Genomic DNA, 16,135 nt, shown 5'->3' with positions numbered 1-16,135 from the left:
TGTCTTTAAAGCTTTGGCCAACAATGAAGAAGCTAACTGCAAAGAATAACAGGGTTATCACAACTGCAGGGCAGGGTGAAGCGAGAATGAGGGCGGTAAAGTAGACATGTTGGGGATTATGAGATACTGGGGTCAATGATAGAGAACAAAAAATGTTGTCTGGAATTATTAACTGCAACATTAGTGCTTCTCAAAATTAGTTAAATACAAAACAACAAAAGCGACTGTGTTCAAACTTGCACTTTCAACATGAGAAATATTTTCCAAGTTTAAAAATAAATTCAAAATATTTCCAGCAAGATCATGAAAAAACAACCATAAGAGACTGTTTTGGCCTTGGGGAATGAGAATTGCATAAACTACATTCTTTGAGGAGCTCTTTGAATAGAAATCAACAGGGAAAGTTCAATGAAATATATCAAAGGAGATTAGGACTAACTGCTCCGTTGAAAAACATCATCATACATCATATAAGGTAACATGTCAGCTGTTAATTATCTGTAGGCCAGAAGTCTAGAGGCTTGGATATTGGTCAAAGGGGTTCCTTTAATTATTATTGAAAAATCTAATCATTATTCATCAGGCAGAAACTATTCCCAAATGATTGCTTTGCACTGCATGTCAAAAAACGCTTTCACAGATTTGTTTATCCAACTGATGTGGAAATGAGTGGGAAAGTAGAGAAGGGTGCAGAGGACGCCAACATCTTTCTCAATACCTAGAACAGTATTTCTGTTATAGTTTATTGCTAAGGCAACAGCTCGAGTGATTTCTTTTTAAATTTCTTTTTAAGTATTGATAGCTTGCACCTACATTCAGTGGTTACTTTATTAGTTACAGGAGTTGGAACCCGGGTTGGTCTTCAGCTGCTGTAGCCCGTCCACTTCAAGTTTCAACATGTTGTTCATTCAGTGATGCTCTTCAGCATGCCACTGTTGTAATTTGTGGTTATTTGAGTTACTCGCACTTTCCTGTCAGCTTCAACCAGTTTGGCCATTCTCCTCCCATCCCTCTCGTTAACAAGGCAATGCTCACTTAGAACTGCTGTTCACTGAATGGTTTTTGTTTTTTGCACCATTCCCTGTAAACCATTGTCGTGAAAATCCCAAGGTTTCAGCAGTTTCTGAGATACTTAAACTATTCCATCTGAGACCTGCAATAATTCCATAGTCAGTCACTTAGATCTCAATTCTTCATCATTGTGATGTTTGATCTGAATCGCTTGACCACGTCTGCATATTTTTATCCATTGAGTTGCTCCAACACGTTTGGCTGATTAGATATTTGCATTAACAAGCAGGTGTACAGGTGTACCTAATAAAGTGGCCACTAAGTGTTTATTAAGCACTAATCATAATGGAGATCAAAATATGGAAGAGAGAGAGGAGAATAAAGGAATGAACAGGTCAGAGGAAGGAGAACAAAAGTTGTGTGTGAAACAAACAAAGCGAGTTTCTACCTTAAACAGTTAGATTATCCCCTGAGAAAACTTCACTGAGTAATTAATTGGAACAAAATTCATTCCATCTGTTAGGTTACAATTGGATACCCATCAAAATAACAAGAATTCAAATATGGACACTAAGTGTGGCAATCACACTTGGAGGCAAGTACCCCAAAGGAAAAAAAAAGATAAACAGAATCAAAGAAACTTTAGAAACACAAACAGGGATTCAAGGCTGAATCAAAAAGTTAATAAAATAAATTCATAAATACAAGAGATACCAAAGATGCTGGAAATCCTGACCAACACACAGAAAGTGCTGGAGTAACTCAGCATGTCAGGCAGCATCTATGGAGGGGAATAAACAGTTTCAGGCTGAGACCCTTCATTAGGTCTGTAAATGGAGGTGGCAGAGGCCAGAAGAAGAAGAAGATGGAGGAGAAGGAGTACAAGCTGGCAGGTGATTGCTGAAGCCAGGTGAGGTAGAAGGTGGGCTTGTAGGAGAGGGAGGTGAAGTAAGAAGCTGGGAGGTGATAGGTAGAAGAAGTGAAGGGCTAAAGAAGAAGGAATCTGATGGGACAGGAAATGGACCATGGAAGAAAGGGAAGGAGGAGGCACACCAGAGACAAGTGATGGGCAACAGGCAGGTGAGGAGAAGGGAAGGGGCTGAGACGGGAACCAGAATAGGGGATAGAAAAAGAGAGGAGGAGGAGGAGGAGAAATTATTTGAGAAATCTATGTTCATGCTACCAGGTTGGAGGCTAACTAGATGGAATATTAGGTGTTGCTCTTAAAATCTGAGAGTGGCCTCATCATAGCAGTAGAGGAGTCCATGGACTATGATTTTAGAATGTGAATGGGAATTTGAATTGAAATCAGTGTCCACTGGGAAATCCCATCTTTTGTGGCCAATGGAGCAAAGGTACTCAACGAAGCAGTTCACCCAGTCTGCACCAGGTCTCACCAATGCAGAGGAGGCCATATTGGCAGCACAGATACAGAAGATGACCCTGACAGACTTACACGTGAAGTGTTGCCTCTTTTGGACAACGTCTGGGGCCCTGAGTGGTGGTAAGGGAAGAAGTTCACTTGCCCCACTTGCAGGGATATGTACCAGGAGGAAGATCAGTGAGGAGGGACAAATGGACAAGGGAGTCACATAGAGAGAGATTCCCAATGGAAAGTGGAGAGTGGCAGAGGAGGGAGGGAAAGATGTGCTCAGTGGGATGATGCTGTTGTAGATGGCAGAAAGTGATGTGAATGATGTGAAGGGTAATAGTGTGGTAGGTAAGGACCAGTGGAATTCCATCCCTGATATAGTACAGAGAGGATGGAGTGAGGGCAGATGTACAGGAAAAGGAGGAGATGCGGGTGAGTGCGGCATCAATGGAGCTGGAAGGGAAATCCCATTCGTTGAAGGAGGAGGACATCTCGGATATCCTATTGTAGAGTGGAAAGCCTCATATTGAGAACAGATGCAGTGGAGACAGATGAATTGAGTAAAGGGAATAACATTTTTACAAGTGACAGGGCAAGAAGAGGTATAGTCAGGATAGCTGTGAGAGTTAGTAGGCTTACAAAAGATATCAGTAAATAGTCTTGTCTGCAGAGAAGGAGCCAGCAAGATTGAGAAAGGAGAGCGAGGTGTCAGAGATGATCCAAGTAAATTTCGGGGCAGGGTGAAAGTGGAGGCAAAAACGATGAAATTGATGAGCTCGGCATATATGGAAGAAACAGCATCGATGCAGTCATCGACGTGATGTAGAAATAATAGAATAGAAATAGAATAGCGTAGTCAAAAATAATGGAAATTGTAAGCTGTCTTTTGTGATTACAAAGTTGAATCTCAATTGAAGGCTAACAAAATAAGTTGGAAACTGCAATTAAAGTTGAATTAAAAATGAATAGAATTTGTTACTTCAACAACAGATGCACAGCTTCATACCTCGAGGAATCCCACTGCAGAAAAGGAACAGACTAACCGCTACTAATATTCTGCACACAAGTTTAAATCAGAATCTCAAATACTGAGCTCCGGTATAGAAAAGAAATTTAGCTTTCTGTAATATCTCAACAACAAAAAAAAACTCAGTTCTCTATTCTAGACCATTTTTCCTTTTCGAGCTAGTTTTGAGAAGTGCGATTGATTTTGAGGTGGGTGGAGGGAGGGGCATTGCAAGCCAGTTCTGGCTCACAGCAGCTTCACTCCTAATTGTTTGTGCTTTGCCTACCACCTCACCACATTTCTGCCCGATAATTCTTGCACCAATGTGTCACTCTTCTCACTTCCTAGCTCCTTTAGTTTGAGCTAGCTACTTAATTTGGGGTGTATGGGGTGTCCAGGGAGGGGTAGCACCTCTGGTGAAGGGGCCTGTCGTGTCCATTCTGGGGCAGCTCACTCACCTTTGGTCCCCAGTGGACACTCAGCTCTCACCAGCGGCTCCAAGTAGCTGCTTGCATGTGACAGCGGCCACAACCCAGTACACAGGTGAGGGTAGCAAGTGGCCACATACTCCGATGAGATAGGGGCGTGCCTGCCCGAGCATCTGAAGTCAGCTCCGATGGGCTGGGTGGACGAGATCTACAGTGAGATCCAGTGGCTCGGAAGACAGTACTGCAATGCTCCGTGGAGAGCGAAGGGCATGGCAAGGCACAGGAGATGTCATGGTCATGCACTGCAACCAAGGAAGACCCCAGTTTGTGGTGCTTGTTCGTACCAGTGGACTTGGACTTCTGAAGTCAAGAGAGAGGAACTAACCCAGTGCAATGGCTTTTCCACTTAAAAATCTCTTCCACACGTTTCCTGTCATCACTGGAAACAGTGAATAACCTCCACTACTTAATTCAATGGGAATGAAACTAAGATCTATTTATTCCATTTAAACGGTGGATGACCTGGAAGACACTTCTCTGAACATGTGTAACGTCTGCATCCTCTTCTTCACTAATGCCAGTGACATTTTTTATCCATCTAATAACCCTGACCTCACTGGAGTTGGAACAAGAGCAAAACAGATGAAGGCGGTAGGGAATGTAGGGAGAATGAAATGGAATTAATATAGATGGATGGTTGACACTCAACATGGACTCGGTGAATTGAAGAGTCTCTGTGCAGTATGAACTGATAGGATCTCCCTCCCCTTCTCTATTCTTACAGCCCTTATTGGGATTTATTTTCTTAAAAAAATAAACTTACTTGGCTCCCTAATATTAATTCAGATGTAGTGCATTTTGCACCTGCTGCTCTGCCCTCGTAACAAACTAGCTGAAGACAGGAGAGTGGAAACAGGACTTGCTTCATGTCCTCTTGTAACACTTCAGCGAAATGCTCCGTCATCTTCTTTTCCTCCCTGTGGGAAATTCCTGGCTTCCATTTGGCAGCTTACAGAGCTCTTAATATTTAAAATGATTGCTTTCAGCTGTAGCACAGTTGCCAGGAAACTTGATGGAATCAGAAAACTGATGCTCAAATGCCACTCCAGGGATGACTCGGGAGGTGGGGGTTTGCTACAGTGGTCGGAGTGCCATGTTTTAGAACACAGAACAGTAGAGTACAGTACAGGCCATTGTTTATGGGTTTTGCTTTCAAAAACACAAGAGTCATAAGATCATCCTCTACAGAAGTACAAGTTATTTGAAAACCAAAGAAAAAAAAATCATGGAAATTTAATTTCAATTCAGTTCTAAATATTCTCATTCTTAACATTACAATTCAAAGCTGCCTGACAGATGTGTCCTTCCCCTGACTGAGATACTTACAGTCAGTTGTACTCACTAACTTCCTGCTTCTTGCGCTTAGAGATTTGTGGAACTGCACTTACTGATAAAGTGTTTGTGAGGCCCATTAGCCGGGATATTGCAGCATTCAGCAGGAAATCCTTGGTCATGTAGCTGGTTACCTAAACACATTCAAGAAAGGGAAACACAATTAAAAACAATTTTTGCAATGCTTGGCCAGCCAACTGGAAACTGCAGACCACTATCCTCTGCTCTAGAAACAAAGGCACACATTTACTGCAGTTTTACCCTGGTAGGAGGATTTAAGATGATTGCGATCAGCTGCAGCAGACTTGATGGAATCAGAAAATTGATGCTCAAATGCCACTCCAGAGATGGGTGGGAAGGGAGAGTTGGGGTGTTGCTCTACTGTATGGAGTGCCATGCTTTAGAATATAGAACAGAATAATACAGCACAGGCCCTTCAGCCCACAACATTGTGCTGACCCTTTAACCTTCTCCAAGATATGGGTGCCGCAGTAGTGTAGCGGTTAGTGCAATGCTATTACAGCTCGGGCATTGAGTTTGGAATTTAAGACCATCTGTAAGGAGCCTGTACATCCTCTCTGTGGAATGTGCAGGTTTAACCAGGTGCTCTGGTTTCCTCCCACAATCCAAAGACGTACCAGGTAGGTTAATTGGTCATTGTAAATTGTCCTGTGATTAGGTTCGGGTTAAATTGGGATTGTCAGGGGCTGCAGGGCAGTACAGCTCACATGGTTGGAAGGGCCTACTCTGCACTGTATCTCTACATAAATAACAAAAAATAAATCCATCTAACTCTTCCCTCCCACATAGTCCTCCATTTTTCTTTCATCCATGTGCCTATCAATAAGTCTATTAAATGTCCCTAATCTATCTGCCTCTATTATCAGCCCCAGCAGAACATTCCACACACCTATTACTCTTTGTGTAAAAAAATAAGGATTGTAACTTTGGCTTGCTTTAATTTTTTTGATGCCATTAAGTTCTATTGTGTGTCATTCACAGAGCAAGCTTCACCAGTGATTAGCAACTACTTAGCCATAATCTCCCAGCCACAGGATTACGGATCACAAAAGATCACCCCCATTTTCCCTGTTACGCTGGCAATTTTCTCCCTTCTCACGAAGATAACGAGAATTTGTTGAGCTTTACTTTCAAGGGCATAATTGAACTGGACGGCAAGAAGGAGTAGAACTACCGCAGCTATCTCCAACCTTTAATCGATACGCAAAAATGCTTTTAATAACATTTCCAGTAGCAGAATCACTGGTAATCAGAAGTAAAGTGAACACTTTAAAGAAGAAAGTAAATACAAGGTTTTTCCAACTACATTCCCACATTGAACAAGTTATTCTTCAAATCCACTTATTGTATTTTAGTTTTATTTTATTTAGCGATACAGCGTGAAGTTGGCTCTTCCAGCCCTTCTAGCCATGCAACCACACAGCCCCCATTAACCGTCACATAATCACAGGACGATTTACACTGACTAATTAACCTAGCCAGTACTGTAAGGGGAGACCGGATCACCCGGGGAAATCCCACATACTCCATGGAGAGGATGTACAGAGACTCCTTACAGAACAGCACCGGAAATTAACTCTGACCTCTGGAGTGCCAAGCTGTATTGGCATCACACTAATTGCTACAGATCTAAAGTATGGCTATGGCCATTTCTTTTGGGACATATCAAACAGTCTTTCTTTTAATCCTGGAGGGTTGGAGGCTGAGGGCTGTCTTAATAGAAGTGTATAACATCATGAGAGGCATAGATAGGATGGACAGTCGGAGTCACAAAGGCACAAGTAGCCCGCACAGCACCAGTTTGTGCCTCTTCACTGAGAATTCACCGTTAAGATCGAATAGGTTAGTCCTAACTGCAAGAAATAGAAGCAGTGGAAAACCATTATGCCCTTGAACCTACCCGACATCCGAGTTAGACTGGGGCTGAACCAGTAGCTCCACACTATTTGCCTGTCTAGTTTCCAAGCATATATTAATCTCAACTCTGTACATAATCAAAAAATGAGCATCCATTTGTATTTTATACATTATCGTATACTGTATATCTCGTGAGAAATTCCAAAACATCACAGCCATAAATGAAATATATATTGGAACATACATATCAATTTCAAGTAACATTGTTTGTACTTATCGACACAGGGAATGGAGCAAAGGAGAGAATTTTGGAAGCAATTTCATAGCTTCTTTTTGTTAGCTATGTACAGGCTCTTCAGACACAAAAATAATTGACCACTACAAGCAGAACAGTTTAAAGTACCCATTTTGAAGGAGCGTTTCCTCAACGATCCCAAACATTCAATGTCTTAGAGAAATGACATAAACTGGTAGGTAACCCAGTAAGACACACATACTTACTTGTGAAACTGTGTAGTTTTTGCTCTGCCATATCTTCTTGGCTTCTGACTTCTCCTTTTCATTGAGGAGGTCCGGACAAGGGGTTACTGCAGCACTCCGAGCATCTATTAACTTTGTTACCAGGGTCCAGAGCCGTACTTGCCACCTCAACACACCAGGAATGGCATCCGCTGAGGGGAGAGGATGATGAACAAGTAAGTATTCTACAGGCTACGGCATCTCACAATCTCAGGTCAGCATTCTCGTGCTGGCTGTCAGAGCTTTTATTCTTGGTCATATATTACGTTTTATTTATAACGTGTGACTTCTTCATTGTCCAGAATCTGTCTGATGCCCTCTTACAAAAAACATTGACAGAATCAGCTTCTCAGATTCAGCATATCAGAACTTGGTTGAAAAAAACTTTTCATCAGTTACGAATGACTCTAGCCCTTCATCATCTCCTTTTTACTCCAATCATTAATGATTTAATCATTAATTTGCAAGTAAGAAGGTGTTTACCATCTCCTCTCAACACTGACACAATGTGTTGTTGTTTGATTTCTCTGCCCAATCAGAAACATTCTCTTTGTTCCCGTCACCCTCCCCTCCTCGGCAACTTAAATCGTATTTGATCTCTAACCTTTCTCAGTTCCAATAAAATGTTATAAATCTGAAATACTAAGTCAGTTTTCCTCTCCAGAGATGCTGTCTGATCCGCTGAGTATTTTCAGCATTTTCTATTTTTATTTCAGACTTCCCAGCATCTGCTGTCTTGTCAACTCTATGAGCCCCAGTGTTTATATTCATTATTCTCTCAAATCTATATAAAATCTAAGGTTTATATTCCTAATTAAGTTGCAGGATGGGAGTGTCACTGATAAGGCCAGTATTTTCTGCACGTCCATAAATGTTCTCGGGGGGGGGGTGGTGAGCCACCTTGAACCTCTACAGTCTGTGTGAAGGTACAAATACACTCCTATAAAGTTAAAATACCAGGCTGTTGACACAGTTATGACTGAAGAATAAATAGTACCAAATGGTAACAGCAACACACATAAAAGTTGCTGGTGAAACGCAGCAGGCCAGGCAGCATCTCTAGGAACAGGTACAGTCGATGTTTCGGGCTGAGACCCTTCGTCAGGACTAACTGAAAGAAAAGCTAGTAAGAGATATGAAAGTGGGAGGGGGAGGGGGAGATCCGAAATGATAGGAGAAGACAGGAGGGGGAGGGATGGAGCCAAGAGCTGGACAGGTGATTGGCAAAAGGGATATGAGAGGATCATGGGACAGGAGGCCTAGAGAGAAAGAAAAGGGGGAAGGGGAAGACCAGAGGATGGGCAAGGGGTATAGTGAGAGGGACAGAGGGAGAAAAAGGAGAGAGAGAGAGAAAAAGAATGTATGTATATAAATAAATAAGTAACAGATGGTGTACAAGGGGGAGGAGGGGCATTAGCAGAAGTCTGAGAAGTCAATGTTCATGCCATCAGGTTGGAGGCTACCCAGACGGAATATAAGGTGTTGTTCCTCCAACCTGAGTGTGGCTTCATCTTGACAGTAGAGGAGGCCATGGATAGACATATCAGAATGGGAATGGGACGTGGAATTAAAATGTGTGGCCGCTGGGAGATCCTGCTTTCTCTGGCGGACAGAGCGTAGGTGTTCAGCTAAACTATCTCCCAGTCTGCGTCGGGTCTCACCAATATATAGAAGGCCTCATCGGGACTTAGCTTGGTGTGTGACTTGGTGGGCGATCCTCTTAAAGAAACCTGGATGAACTGACGCACTTTGCAGAAGATGCATGCTGCAGCCAGAATTGAAGGGAGGGAGTTTATGGTGAGGAGGTGGCTCTGTCCTGGAAGGTGTCATCCATATAAACAGCAATAAGATATTTATTGGCTGCTTCAGCTCAGTCACTTACTTTTAACATCCCACAGAATGTCCTGGTCAGGAGGGGCAGCGTAGAGAATATACAGGCGCACAGTATCAATCCCATACTGTTGGATTACTACCGCTGGATCAATGCCATTGTGTTTGGATTTGCTCATCTTTTCCCAGGAGATCTGGAGTTTCTCTGAGGTCCCAGCATGGACTGGATCAGGACCTTGGAGGAAAAATAAAAACTGCTAAGTAAATATTCATTTTCTGAGCTCAGTCTGTCACATCCAAACATGAGGCTAAGTCTTTGGTTTAATTCTTCACAAGATGTGACTGTCATTCTCGAAGCAATGAACAGAGCAGCATTTTCAGAAGACAGGTTTAAATCAACCATATTGTTATGGGTCTGCAATCACATTAAGGCCAAGCAGGCAGGAGTGACAGATTTCCTTCATTACGGGAGATGCATGAAACAATCGGATTTTTGAGATAATCCATTTGTTTCATGGTCAGTGATACTGACACTAATCTGTCAATCTAGATATATACAAGAAATCAACAGAATTTGAAATTGCCAGCTGCTGTGGTGAGATTTCAGTTTCTATCTCTCGTTTCAGTAACATAACCACAATGTTTAACTCCACCCTTACCTGATAAAGCAGAACTGGGCTGACGAATTACCACAAAGCACAGACACTGCAAAGACACCCAGCTTAACTGATACTGATCAAAAACAGCCAGTGTTCTAAGCGAGTGCACCACTGTCTGGCATGAAGGCGCCAGCGCACAGGATCAGAAAAAGCTGCAAGCGTGGGCAGAAGCCTCACCGCCACCGTGGAAATCTTGAAAAGGTGATGCCTCAGAAAGGCGGCATCCATCAATAGCACTCAGGACGCCCAGGACATGTCCTCGTCTCATTACTACCATCAGGGAGAGGTACACGAGGCTGATGACGCATTTTAGGAGCAGCTTCTTCCCCCCCCAACCCACCGCCAGATTTCCAAATGATGCTTGAACCAATTAATACTACCTCGCTATTTTCCTCTCTTTTTGCACTAATTAATTTTTTTTTAGATATTCCTTATTGTAGCCTACAGTCATGTTGCACTGTACTGCTGCTGTAAACCAACACATTCCCCGACTCGTGTCAGTGACAATAAACCTGATTCTGTAACACTTGAAAAATACATGGGTCTTCAGGAAAAGTAAATTAAGTTGGTTGGAGAAGTACTTTTCTAATTGGCATTGAGGTCACTCTCTGTTGCAAGGACATGGTGGTGGATCAGACCCAAGTGCTGAACACGGGCGCGGAGGCCGAGTCAGGAGGCGTTACGGTCGTAGTGAGCGTGGAATTGGTGTCCAATTGGTCTTTACCGCGAGTCTTGGTTTTAGTCGCGAATTCAGGCATGATGCCAGACTTAGAACTGATAGTCCTAAGGACCATGGAACAGGGTCACTCATACACAAGTCGACCAATAAACTGGCAGCTCCTTGTTGTGATCACAGGGTCTTTATCCTGCAGTTTCTGATGGGAAGCAGGTGTGTGTAGTTAGTGGGACCTGGGAATGATTGGAAATTAAATGAGGTGATTGAGGCCCAATTCCTGTGGTAAATAGCAAGGTGGGGGATTGCTAGAAGGGACCATGACAGTACATCTCCCTCAGTGGGAGCCTCCAGACCTGTCTGGATGGTCCCGATGAAAGTTCTGGATGAAGGAAGGGTCTAGGATGAAGGAACGGGGGACCCAGGAATGCTCTTCTGGACGGTACCCTTTCCAGTCCACCAGGTACTGGAAAATCCCTGCCCTGACGGTGTACATCTAGTAGTCATCAGACGGTGTATGCCAGATGGTTGTCGATGATACGGGCAGGTGGGAGAGTCTCAGCTGGGGGACACAAGGGGCTGACGGAAACTGGCTTTAACTCAGACACATGAAAGGTTGGGTGGATGCACATGGATCTAGGCAGCTTTAGACAGACCGCTGTGGGATTGATAACCCTTTCAACCTCGAACGGTCCCAGGAAGCGAGGGGCGAGTTTCCTATGTTCATTCTTGAGCAGGATGTCCTTGGAGGAAAGCCACACCATCTGCCCAGGTTGGTACCAGCACCGGAGTCCGGTGTCGGCCGGCTGTCTTCTTATTTCGATTTGTTGATCTGAGTAGGGCTGTGCGTGTCTCCTCCCAAATTTTAAGGCACCGATCAATATGGTCCTGAATCGACGGTACCGCAATCTCCTCTTCTTGCGCGGGGAACAACGGGGGTTGGTACCCAAGAAGCACTTGAAAGGAGACCTTCCAATGGCAGAGCTCACCAGGGAGTTGTGGATGTGCTCAACCCACGGGAGGTGGTCGCTCCAGGTTGATGGGTTGTTTGCCGTTACACAATGTAGTGTTGCCTCCAGGTCTTGGTTGACCCGTTCTGTCTGCCCGTTCGTCTGGGGGTGGAAGCCGGAAGACAGGCTGACCAATGTACCTGAGGCTTGACAGAAGGCCTTCCACACTTGCAAGACAAACTGGGGACCTTGATCGGAGACGATGTCCGCGGGGATTCCGTGGAGGCGGAAGACGTGGCGGATGAGAAGATCTGCAGTTTCCTGAGAGGAAGGCGGTTTAGGGAGGGCCACAAAGTGCACCGCCTTGGAGAATCGGTCTACCACGGTGAGGACAGTGGTGTTTCCGCGGGAAGGGGGTAGACCGGTGACGAAGTCTAGGGCGATGTGTGACCGGGGCGACCAGGGACAGGTAGAGGACGAAGTAGACCTACAGGTGGTCGATGAGAGACCTTTCCCCGAGCACAGATGGAACAAGCTGAGACATAAGAACGGGTGTCTCCCTCCATGGACGGCCACCAAAAGTGTTTCCTCAGGAGAGCCAGGGTTCGATCACTCTCGGGGTGGCAGGCGAACTGGGATGTGTGCCGCCCCGGGATTGGGAAACCTGGGACCTGACGGAGATGGGCACGTACAGGCGATTGCTGGGTCCATTGCCCAGGTCGGGGTCGTCCCGCTGGGCTTCCTTTACTTTAGACTCAATCTCCCAAGTGAGGGTGGCAACCACGCAGGATGGTGGGAGGATAGTCTCGGGACTGGAGGTGTCATCCTTGGAGTCATGCTGGCAAGATAGCACGTCCGGCTTCCTGTTCCTGGATCCCGGACGGTACGTGAGGGTAAACTTGAGCTGTCCAAAAAACAATGCCCAACAGGCCTGGCGCGAGTTCAATCGTTTGGCGGTCTGAATATACCTCAGGTTCTTATGATCAGTCCACACCACAAACGGGTGTTCTGCCCCCTCCAACCAGTGCCTCCATTCTTCCAGTGCTAGTTTGACCGCCAGCAGTTCCTGATTCCCCACGCCGTAATTCCGCTCGGCGGGGGACAGTCGGCGAGAATAGAAGGCGCAGGGGTGAAGCTTTTCGTCCGAACTTGACCGTTGGGATAGGACCGCCTCAACGATGAATTGACGGGCTGGGTCCGGATGGACCAGGATGGGAGCGGTGGTGAAACGCCTCTTCAGATCGGTGAATGCTGAGTCCACTTTGGAGTCACAGCAAAACGGTGTGGTAGGCGAGGTAAGCCGGGTAAGGGGGGCTGCCACTCGACTGCAGTCTCTGATAAATCTGCAGTAGAAGTTTGCAAACCCCAGGAATCGTTGAAGTTGTTTGTGTGTCGTGGGTCTAGGCCATTCCTCCATTGCCCGGATCTTCTCGGGGTCTGCTTTTACCTGCCCACTTTCAATGATATAGCCTAGGAAGCCGATCGAAGGAATGTGGAACTCGCATTTCTCCGCCTTTGCAAGTAACTGCTTTTCCCACAGTCTCTGGAGGACTTGACGGACATGGCGTACGTGTTCTTGGGGGCTGCTAGAAAATATCAGGATATCGTCAAGGTAAACAAGTACGAACCGATTGATAAAGTCCCTCAGTATGTCATTGATCAGGGTTTGGAAAATGGCGGGAGCATTGGCGAGGCCAAACAGCATGACCAAATATTCAAAGTGGCCCAGAGATGTATTGAAGGCTGTCTTCCATTCGTCCCCCTCCCTCATCCTGACTAAATGGTAGGTGTTGCGAAGGTCCAGCTTTAAGAAGATGGTGGGTCCATGCAGTGGTTCAAATGCCGAACTAATGAGGGGTAGAGGGTAATTGTTCTTAACTGTTATATTATTTAAGCCTTGGTAGTCGATACAAGGGCGAAGCGTCCCGTCCTTCCTTTCTACAAAAAAGAAACCGGCACCTACCGGGGAGGATGAAGGCCTGAAGGGACCATGACACTCTCCACAACTCAAAACTCATTCTTCAAGCTGGACCAGACTAACAATGAAAATAAGTAATTGTACAATATACTTGAAAAATCTGGCGGATATCAGCTAGTGTACCAACAGGTATGATAGGCGCTGGATACAACCGTACAGACAACACAGGAGGATGAAACGAGTTTTGATGAACCAGGGGAATAGCTCCAGTTGTCTACAACTACACTTTCATCCATAAACTGTTCAACTGCCTTTGCTTCATAAGCATATATGCACTTGTCTAGCAAAAGTCTCAGGCAGTGTTGGGGGTATTAGCATTACAACAAATATATTTAGTGTTTAAAAAAAAGACTTCCCACAGTCCAAATTGCTCAATATGGGTCCTACACAACTGGATATTCAAGGGCTTCTGATTTAACAGCATTTTGATTTAAAGTTCTCATCCTTGTTTTTTAATTCTTCCATTATGTGCCCTTTTCCTTGTTCTGAATTCTGCTCGATCTCAGCAACTCTCTTTCACCACTTGTCTAATTCACAACCATGTCTTCATCTGCAATGGCCCTAAGCACAGGAATTTCTTGCTCAAACCTCCATCTACTCTTTAAAGTCTTTGTACATCTGCTCTGATATTGTGAGGTGTGACATCAAGGTTATCTTCAGAAGTGCCTTGGATTTTTTATTCCTTCATTATCTGTGTTATATAAATTGAAAGTTATCAAAATAACCTGAAACTATTTGTCCAGAAGGAAAATGTATAACAATATGGACCAAATAATTTAACCTGCCATATGTGCATGCCAATCTGTAAACAGGATCTAAAGCAGGTGGTTTTCTTTAAACATCCACATAACATCATTGGCACCTTTCCCTTATTCAATCACATACCACTGAAATTTATTTCATCTTTCTTCAGATACTGGCCATTCGATGGCAATCGATAGGTCTTCCCCTTGATAAGTCCATGAACGAGGAGTTTGTGGAAAGGTTCCCTGCACCCAGACCAGAGAATGACAAATGAATGACATTTAGTAAAACACCATGGCACTGTTCGGTAGGAAAACAGATTAAAAACAAGATGAACAGTTATTCTCACCAAGGGAAAATGGTTTTGCAGTTGATTTTGTATTGGGAAAAGCAAAGACAAAAAAAATTTAAATTAAAATACTAGGAAGCAACTGTTAGCTGCAATTTCAGGCAATATACCCTTTCAGGCCTGTCTTTTCTCTGTATCTTAAAAATTGTTTCATCACTCACTTTTCGTTCCAGTTCAAATAAAAGGCCCGTGCCATGAAACACTAACTCAGTTTTTCCCTCCACAGATGCTGCCCAAATTGCTAAATATTTCCAGCATCCACATTATTTTTCTTTCATACTAAAAGACAAGACTACTTTGGCTTTCTTTTTTATAATGCATTCTGCAAAGAAACATTTACCAGGTTTGGCAGTGGCCCAAGAAAGAAGAAGAGAAAGGACAGTGTCTGTTGAGCATGGAAGGTGTCAGTGGATCTAGGTATAATTGGCCCTCAGCCCTTTTCTACCTAGCTCCAGAAAACAGTCTACGTCGATCTGGCTAAAATGACAGAGAAGGTAACCACGATTTTATTTAACAAAGAACTTTCATCTTTTTTCATCCAATCCAGCTAAATAAAAATATAATTCACCTAAAAGTACAACTTGTTATAAAGTTAAACAAGAATATGCATAAAAAAGTAGAGCAGGAGGAGGTGACCTGGTCCCTTCATGACTCAATATAAGCATTGACGATCTACAAAGCTCTCAACTCCTGACCTTTCAGAAGTTAATCTACCTTTCCTGTATTACTTCCAGTGATCTATACTGCACAACTCACTAGGGCAGAAAATTCCAGAGATTCATTATCCTCTTAGAGAAGAAATTTTGATATGTCGCAGTTTTAAATGACTGTTCCCTTGTAACTATGTTTCTACGTTCAAAATTCTCCCACTTGTGGAAATCTAGACCTACCCTGCCATTCCTCCTTAATATTTTACATATTTCACGAAGATTACCTCTCATTTTACTGGTGGGTGGGCACCGTAGCCAGCATGGACTAGTTGGCCAAAGGGCTTATATCCGTACTGCAATACTCTATTACTCTAAACTCCAAAGCTGCCTGTGATACATCAACCCTCTCATCCCTGGAATTAGCCAAATGAATCTCCTCTGCACTGCCTCCATTGCCAGCCTATCTTTCTGTAAATAACAGGAGCAAAACTGTATACTGTCCTGTACAATTAAAAGAATAATTTTCTATTTTTATACTCTTCCTCTCTTGCAGAAAAGGCCAATATGCCATTTGCCACATTAGTTATTTACTGCATTTTTTGCTAAGTTTTTGTGTTTCATCCAGGAGCACCGAAATTCTTCTACACCTAATGCATTTGCAGTCTCTTTCCATTTATATAACATTTTGCTTTTTGA

At 43.9% G+C, this 16,135-nt stretch overlaps 1 protein-coding gene across 8 annotated transcripts in view; it reads right to left on the bottom strand.

Annotated features, from left to right (window-relative positions):
• lars2 (leucyl-tRNA synthetase 2, mitochondrial) overlaps positions 1–16,135 on the bottom strand; it is a 131,593-nt gene that overhangs the window by 61,901 nt on the left and 53,557 nt on the right. For all 8 annotated transcript variants that reach the window (XR_010020702.1, XM_063069315.1, XM_063069319.1 and 5 more), the window contains 4 exons: positions 14,582–14,685; positions 9,489–9,671; positions 7,589–7,758; positions 5,266–5,343 (listed from right to left, as the gene is read on the bottom strand). Coding sequence is in view for 7 of the 8 variants with exons in the window: in XM_063069315.1 (XP_062925385.1) it covers positions 5,266–5,343; positions 7,589–7,758; positions 9,489–9,671; positions 14,582–14,685 (535 nt within the window). In the remaining variant the exon portion in view is untranslated. The remainder of the gene's footprint in view (positions 1–5,265; positions 5,344–7,588; positions 7,759–9,488; positions 9,672–14,581; positions 14,686–16,135) is intronic.

This window comes from Mobula hypostoma, chromosome 17 (genome assembly GCF_963921235.1).
Source record: "Mobula hypostoma chromosome 17, sMobHyp1.1, whole genome shotgun sequence".
NCBI lineage: Eukaryota > Metazoa > Chordata > Chondrichthyes > Myliobatiformes > Myliobatidae > Mobula > Mobula hypostoma.
The sequence above is the reverse complement of the archived record's forward strand: the minus strand, read 5'-3'. Positions and strand labels throughout refer to the sequence as shown.